This window comes from Microtus ochrogaster, chromosome 2, assembly GCF_000317375.1.
Source record: "Microtus ochrogaster isolate Prairie Vole_2 chromosome 2, MicOch1.0, whole genome shotgun sequence".
In the NCBI taxonomy this organism is placed as follows: domain Eukaryota; kingdom Metazoa; phylum Chordata; class Mammalia; order Rodentia; family Cricetidae; genus Microtus; species Microtus ochrogaster.
Genome location: NC_022010.1, coordinates 277224 through 285283, shown reverse-complemented (window position 1 = coordinate 285283; position 8060 = coordinate 277224). Strand labels below are relative to the sequence as shown.

Sequence of the window (8060 nt, the reverse complement as noted above, 5' to 3'; positions counted from 1 at the left end):
TCAAAGAGATCCACCTGCCTCTGCCTCCCAAACGCTAGGATTAAAGGTGTGCACCATCACCGCCCAGCATGAAGAGAACTATTAATGGACTATCCAGGCCATATTGTATAAGCCAAATTAATAAATCCCCTTGTAATTTTTTTTTCTGGTCAGGATGGGGGTATGGTTTTCGTTTTTCAAGACAGTATTTTTCTGTGTAGCCCTGGCTATCTTGGTACTCAATCTAGAAAACCAAACGGGCCTCAAACTCAGAACTCTGCCAGCCACTGCTTCCCAGCACCACCAATGCCTGGCTAATCTAGATCTTTTGAGGTGGTAAGATCTACCTTTACCCCAAAGCATATCTTCTGCTAACAGCTAAAGGACATGGAAGAAGGAAGCTTGCTCTCTTCCCTGCTCACTCTCACTCTTACTAGCAAGTCCATTCCCTCACTGGCATTAAAGCCTACTTCAACAGGATCCTGGTGTATACTGATAACCAGCTGAGACATCCAGCCTTACAGACTGAACAAATGCTAGATTCCTAGACCTCCCATGGGCAACCATCGTTGGACTAGCTGGACCACAGTCTGTAAGCCACTCTAATAATAATGACAAGTAATTAAATATAAATAGATTATATATATTCATTTTTTCACCTATGTTCCTCTAGAGAACACTGAATAACACAAACATCTTTCAGAAATAGTTCTGGATCAACTGGATATCCACAAACAAATGTGTAAATTTGAACCAGGTATGGTTGGTATGTGTAATTCCAGCTACTCAGTAGGCTAAAAGGAAATTAATGCAAACTCAAGGCCATGAGGAACTACACAGTGAATTGCGAGCCTACCTGGGCTGCAGAATTTGTCTCAAAAACAAGGGATGGTGGCGCACACCTTTATCCCAGCACTTGGGAGGCACAGGCAGTGGATCTTTGTAAGTTCAAGGCCAGCCTGGGCTACAAGAGCTAGTTCCAGGACAGGCTCCAAAGCTACAGAGAAATCCTATCTCAAAAAAAAAAAAAAACAAAAACAAAAAACACACAATAAAATACAAATGAGTAGAGCCTAGTGAAAGTGAAGTATGCCTATAATGTCAACACTTGGAAAGTAGAGGCAGGGGACTGGAGAGTTGGTTCAGTAGTTAAGAGCACTGGCTGCTCTTCCAGAGGTCCTGAGTCCAATACCCAACAAGCATATGGTGGCTCACAACCATGTAAGAGATCTGGTGCCCTCTTGTGGCCTGCATGTCTACGTACAGGCAGAATACTATACATAATAAATAAATAAATAAAAATTAAAAAAAAAAAAAAAGGAAAGTAGAGGCAGGAAGATCAAGAGTTCAAAGCCAGGCTCAGTGCCATAGTGAGTTCTGGTCAACCCAGGCTACATGAGAACTTTTCTCTGAAAAAAAAAGAAAAAGAGAAAGGAGGCCAGTCTATGAAACTTAGCAAGATTCTATTTGAAAATAAAAATAAGGTAGCTAGGGATAGGACAACAGATGTAGCTCAGTGTAGGCTCTCTAGCACTCATAGGGTCTCATGTTGGTAACCATGAAGGACACACAATTTCCTCATCTGCCATAGGAGGCTAACTGTACCAAGACTGTAGCAATGGAAAACTGGGGTTCATCTATTAGATGCCAAGGACTGGGAAGTGGGATTAATATGAATGGAGTTTGGTTTCAGGTAATTTACCACTGAGATGAGAAGAAACATGAGAAACAGAAAATTAAAATACAACACAGTATCAGGGATGGAAAGCATTCGTTAGAGTCCAAAGGAGGAGAAACTGAAAAGCTTCATAGGAAAGGAACGTTTGCAGCGGGTTCCTAAAATCTCAAGGAGAATTTGCTAAGTGAAGAGGAATCGAAGGGACTGGGTGGAAACAGAACATTGTCTTTTAGGCATTAGCTAGGCTTCAGAATAGGGAACATGTACGCAGTCTGGGAGGCAGGCATGATGTAAAATTGTCCAAAGGGTGTCCTGTAAGACAAGCCTTGGCATGAGGACCAGAAGTAATGAAACGAGCCCACGACAGGCAATGACAGCCCACACATGCCATCACAGCCTTTTTTCCTTTTTTAATTTTTACTTTTTAAACTTTTTCTCACCTCTAACCAGTCACAGGGCCCTGAGATTTCAGTTGTAACAGCCTAACCATCACCTGTTTCTCTGAACAATACACCCCACTATATACCAAAATGCCTTACCTAGATTGGAGAAGCCATCCTGAAGAGACCATAACCGAGCCCACGGGACAGGACCAGGATCCTCAGGTTCTTGGTCCTCAGGAATAGAACAGAGTTCCTGAGTGGACACTGTCTCTAAAGAGCTCAGCGTCCCAGAGCTGGAATGTGAGGACTGGCTGGAAGATGGCACTGTGCTGGTGGAGGAACTGGATGTGCCTGGAGACTGTGAGGAGAGATCGTGCCATGGAGAGAAAGTGCCACCTTGGGACTGGGAACAGGCACCACCACCATGGGCCTTTGAGGAAGTGCTGCTGGGGAACTGTTGATTCTTCATATCCGACCTCAAAAACAAGAGTCCAACAGTAAAGTGAGAGCCGAGGAACAAGGCTTAAAATTCAAGACTGGAGGGATGACTCAGCAGGAAAACACACACTATTCTTGTTCCCAGCACAGCTCAAGATTGCCTGGAACTCCAACTCCAGTGGTCTGAAGCCCGCTCTTGGCCTCTGCAATCACCCGCACTCACCTGTGCACACTCCCACACACATAACAGAATTAAAATAAAATAAAGCTCTACCCAAAGATAAGTGAACATGGATATAACTCAATGGTAGATCATTTGTCTAACGGATGCAAAGTCCTGGATTCCAAGCCCAGTTACACCAAACATACAAAATGAAGAATGGGTATATGAAGGGGCTGGAGAGACATCCCAGCACCCACATCCAGGAACGCACAAACACTTGTAATTCCGGCTCTTGGAATACAGTGCCCTCTGCTGGCCTCCGTGCGCACTGCACGGACTTAACAAACATGACTTGAAAAAATAAAAATTTTTTAAAGGAACAGGCATATTATGACCACCTATCTCAGAAAGGCAGGGCCGTTGATGAGCGAAAAAAAAACCCAAATCACAGCAAAATTCCAGGATTATGAATAGTTTATCGGCCACTTACACAGCTTTATGTGTATAAGTGGCCTTTCCTTTATGTACAGAAGCTGAGAATGGCGGTTGCCTCCTTACCACCCTACCCCACAAACTTGCTTACCCTCTCCAGTTTCTGCAGAGCCTAGCAGCGAAGACTGGAGTCTCGGTAACTATTTGGAAAGAATGAATCAAGGGCCTGGCATGATCACTAACATTTATAATACTCACTACGAAACTACTACTGCTACTCTGTGCCTTCCCATGTGTCCAGACCTGTTTCAGCTTGTAACATGGAAAAAAGAATTTCTCCTCGAAGAGCAGCTAAAAAAGGAAGAGCTGCCTGCGCACAGCGCCTCCTCGCACACAAAACTAGGCAGATAAAGCGGAAGCTGCGGAGGGTTCCCTTGCATAAGACCCTGAGAACCCGATTGGAATCTTCAAACACTCAAGAAAAATTTCCCGCTAAAACTCACCGCGAAAGAACACCTGGAGCCACAAACACCCCACAGCCGCAACCAGTGGTGTGGCGCTAAACCCTCCATACAAACTCCACCCTCAGCCAATCAAAACGTCTTCCTCCTCGGCAGGCCCAATAAGAAGACACAAATCGGTTGCAACACGTAGCCAAGGCTTAGTGGGAATTGTAGTTTAGAATGCAGAACGGAACTCGGTAGCCTAGTTCCTCGCGACTGATCCCGCCTCCTCGGCTCTCTAACCAATCAGCAACGAGTCACTTTTTCTTCCTTCCCCTCGGGTGCGAAGACCCAGGCCAGACAGGCCGCTGTCCCAATGTGGAGCTCTGGCGCTCGGGCTTTGCTTTGCGTGTGGAAGGTGCGATTTGCTGGGTTCCCGGGTAGGAGCTTGCTGAGCACCAATGCTGCCTCGGGGAAGAGCAAGGCGCGGCAGTGCTGGAATTGCGGCAGCGCAGGGAGTGTGGAGAGTGGGGATGGGTTCTTCTGCGAACACTGCCGCGCGTTGCAGCCTCCTGACCCGACTCGGGACTACTTCAGCCTCATGAATTGGTACGAGCGGCGCGGAGTGCTGGGAGGGCGAGCCGGCCTTGGGAAGTTCGGTCGGCCGAGTTAGTAAAATTAGACAGGCGTTACCCTAGTGACCAAGATTTGGGTCAGCGCCGGCGGATTTATAATTTCTTTTCCAGCCAGCTGGGAGACTGCGGCAAGAGGACCACAGTTCCAGGCCAGTTTAGGCAATTTACCGAGACTGATTCAAAATAAGAAAAAATGGATAAGTATATAGTGTAATGGATTTGCTGCGGGTCCCAGGACCCCTGGCAGCACTCGGGAAGTGGGGGCCGGTGGGTCAGGAATTCAGGACTAGCCTCTGCTGCCAAGGTACTGTTTTTAAACACCAGCAGCAACAACAAAGGGGAACTGGCACAAGTTTACATTATAGGGACATTTGAGGGGCGGGTGTTATGGTTTAAGTAAAAAGCTGCAGGTTTCCCGAGGAGTGCAGTGGCAGAAATACTGCAGGGGCTGTCCCTAGATCACGAGGGAGCTTCTCTCTTAAAGGGACAGGACAGACAGACCGTTACAGCGAGACTCCTGGAAAAAAGGAAGTACAGACAGAGGCTGAACTCTAGGGAGCAGAAAGGAGAGTTTGGGGGGGTTTTGTTTAAATAAAAAAAAAAAAAAAAACCAGCCTTGGCTGCCCAGTGGTGGTGCACGCCTTTACGGATCTTTCTGAGTTAGTTCCAGTACAGGCTCCGATGCTACAGAGAAAAGCTGTCTCAGGGAGGAAAAAAAAACAAAAAACAAAACCTTTAGCCATTAGTTCTGCCTGGCCTGGAGCTCACAACATCCACCTGGTCCACCTGCCTCCTACTCCCCCACTGCTGGGATTACATGCATGCTAGACTAATGTAGAAAGATTCCCAGTTGGAATCCAACCACAAAATTGGGGAACATCTCATCTCAAATAAGTATTTTAAAGGAGAAAATAAAACTAAAAGAAGCCAGATGTGGCCGGGCGGTGGTGGCGCACGCCTGTAATCCCAGCACTCGGGAGGCAGAGGCAGGCGGATCTCTGTGAGTTCGAGGCCAGCCTGGTCTACAAAGGGAGCTCCAGGACAGGCTCCAAAGCTACAGAGAAACCCTGTCTCGAAAAACCAAAAAAAAAAAAAAAAAAGAAGCCAGATGTGTTGGCGCATTACTGAGCGCAGCACTCGGGGGTACAGGAGGATTTGCAAATCTGAGGCAACCTGAGCTATATAGCAAATTTGAGAGTCTGGGCCACATGAGACTAAGTCTCAAAAATCAAAAGCAATTAATAAAACAAACTGCTGGTCAGTGGTGGGTGGTGGAACACACCTTTAATCCCAGCAATCAGGAGGGAGAGGTAGGCAGATCTCTGTGAGTTCAAGGCAGTCTGGTCTACAGAGTGAGTTCCTGTACAGCCACAGCTATACAAAGAAATTCTGTATCAAAAATAAATGAAGTGTGGTGGCATATGTCTGGAATCCCAGTATTCAGGGATGAAGAAGAAGGGTCGCAACTTGGAACCCTGTCTCAAAAAACCAAAATTTTAATTCAGGCTCAAGATTGAGAGAGAGAGGCCAAGAAATGTTTGTGTTTCTTCTCCCCCCCCCCCCCCCCCCGCTGCCTTCTGGAGATTGGTGCAGAAGTGTGAGCAGAGCTAATAAAGATTAAAGTAAAATGTAGAGCAAGGTGTGGTTGTGCACACCTGTGGTCCTGCCCTCTAGCCGAAAGCAAGAGGATCCTACAGTCTGACTCCCCCAATGCCACCACTCCCCAAAAAAGAAATAAGTGAGTGCTTTGGCTCAATGTATAACACTTCCTTTGCAATACCAGGAGGCTGGGTTCAAATCCCAGTACTATCATAAAAAAAAAAAAAAACTTGCTTCTAGGTATTAATGGTTCATTGTGATAGTCTACCTATAATTCTAACTGCTCAGAAAAAAGGATCAAAAAAAATTTCAGCACTGAACAATTTAGCAACACCCAACTCAACCTTTTTGTTTTTAAGTTAAGCTGGTAAACTGGGTTTATTGTCATAAATCTTATAATCCTTGCATTTGCAGGGAGAAGGTAGGAAGATCCAGAGTTGTAGGTCTCATTCTTGGTTATTATAGCAAGTTTGATGCTAACCTTTTCTCTCTCACACACACTTTTTTTAATGCCAAGGCTCTAGGCCTGGTGACAGATCTGCAATCCCAGTGATCAGGTAGACTAAAGTAGGCTTATTGCAAGTCAAAGCCTGTCTGGACCATAGAGTGACTTCAAAATCTACTTGGTTACCTTAGTTAAGAGACTTTGTCTCACCAGATGATGGTGGTTCAGGCCTTTAATCCCAGCACTTGGGAGGAGACAGAGGCATGTGAATCGCAGTGAGATCAAACCCAGCCTGGTCTACAAAGCAAGTTTCAGGACATCCAGGAATGTTACACAGAGAAACCCTATGGAGGGCAGGGGGAGGAGAGACTCTGTCTCAAAATAAAAAGTAAAAAAGACATCTAGTTAGGGAAAGGAGGGAAGAGAGTGACTTGGTGCTAAAGTCCTTGCCCAGCATGCAGGAGACATTCAGTCTTCAGCACCAAAAAAAAAAAAAAAAAAAGGAATCAAAGAACATACAGGTTGGGCAAGGACTCCAAACTCTGGAACACATTTTCATCAGACACTGAGTGCTTACAATGGGCCACACTAACCTTACCCCCTAATTTGTCAAGGTTTTAATCTTTCCTTCAGTTCAGGGTCTCTGTACTCATGTCCCTTTCTGATCTTTGATCATTGAGTAGTAGCACCATTCACATCTCTCAAATGTCATACATACATTACCTATTCTGATCCTGTTTTATTTTCCTTCATTATGGCTGCATCTTAAAAATAACCTTTGTTTTATATTATTACATCTTCCCCACAAGCAGAACCAGACCATAGTAAATAACTTGAGTACTGTTGCATGCATAACATCTGGTTTCCTTCCAGTCACCGATCCTTCAAGGTTGACATCGTGAAACTTAAGCACAGGTACCATCAACTACAATGTCTCATCCATCCAGATTTCTTCAGCCAAAAGTCTCAGGTATTCACTGACTTCCCCCCCCCAATAGTCCCCATATATATGTGTGCAACTGGGTGGGTGGCTGTTTTGATCTGGGAAACCTTTGGTAGCCAACCCCCAGAGATGTCATTTCTTCACAGCTTTTATCTGACTTTTCTGATAACTGGAAACACATCCTTGAAAATACAGACTATACTGGGGACTGGAGAGATGGCTCAGCAGTTTAGAGCACTGACTGTTCTTCCAAAGGACCCATGTTCAATTCCCAGCATCCACATGGCAGTTCACAACTGTCTGTAACTCCAGTTCTAGGAATCTGGCATTCCTACACATACATGCGGGCAAAACCCAATGTACATAAAATAGTAATAATAATAATAATAAAATCAGAAAGGGGGGCTGCAGAGATGGTTTAGTGGTTACAGGCATTGGGTGCTGTTCCAGAGGACCCAACTTCGATTTCCAGTACCTACATGATGCTCACAACCATTTGTGGCTCCAGTTCCAGGAGATATATCCAATATCCTTCTCTGACATTTAAGGACACATGTACACACAAATAAGTAAATAAGTTTTTAAAAAAAGAAAATACGGACTAGTCATCTAACACCAGTTCTAATTCTAGCCATACACCTTAAATCACTGTCTTATTATAAGAGTTTGGGAATCAAAAAGAACTGGCCCTTGTGGTAATACAATTCTTTTTTTATTTCTATGAACAGACTGAAAAACACCTCTCAGAGAAGCATTCGGCCCTACTGAATGATGCCTATAAGACTCTTCAGGCTCCCCTGAGCAGGGGACTATACCTTGTAAGGTATTTCCCAGCCCATCTGTATGTGACTCCCTCTGTATGAGACCTGGGCTCCCCTGAGCAGGGGACTATACCTTGTAAGGTATTTCCCAGCCCATCTGT

At 45.1% G+C, this 8060-nt stretch overlaps 2 protein-coding genes across 6 annotated transcripts in view; one reads left to right on the top strand and one right to left on the bottom strand.

The window, feature by feature from the left end:
* The window catches only part of Chek2 (checkpoint kinase 2), a 44353-nt gene extending 40693 nt beyond the window's left edge, over window positions 1-3660 (bottom strand). Inside the window, exons 1-2 of the mRNA XM_013349068.1 lie at window positions 3577-3660; window positions 2197-2516 (exon numbers count right to left, since the gene is read on the bottom strand). Coding sequence (XP_013204522.1) covers window positions 2197-2509 — 313 coding nt within the window. The 5' untranslated portion in view covers window positions 2510-2516; window positions 3577-3660. The remainder of the gene's footprint in view (window positions 1-2196; window positions 2517-3576) is intronic.
* Window positions 3661-3857: 197 nt separating this feature from the next.
* Hscb (HscB mitochondrial iron-sulfur cluster cochaperone) overlaps window positions 3858-8060 on the top strand; it is a 15038-nt gene continuing 10835 nt past the window's right edge. For 2 of the 5 annotated variants that reach the window (XR_003378367.1, XM_026787413.1), the window contains exons 1-3: window positions 3858-4125; window positions 7069-7165; window positions 7867-7961. Coding sequence is in view for 4 of the 5 variants with exons in the window: in XM_026787413.1 (XP_026643214.1) it covers window positions 3893-4125; window positions 7069-7165; window positions 7867-7961 (425 nt within the window). In the remaining variant the exon portion in view is untranslated. Of the gene's footprint in view, window positions 4126-7068; window positions 7166-7866; window positions 8036-8060 lie in introns of all 5 variants that reach the window. The other 3 variants (XM_005344212.3, XM_026787412.1, XM_026787415.1) reach the window with 3 other exon arrangements.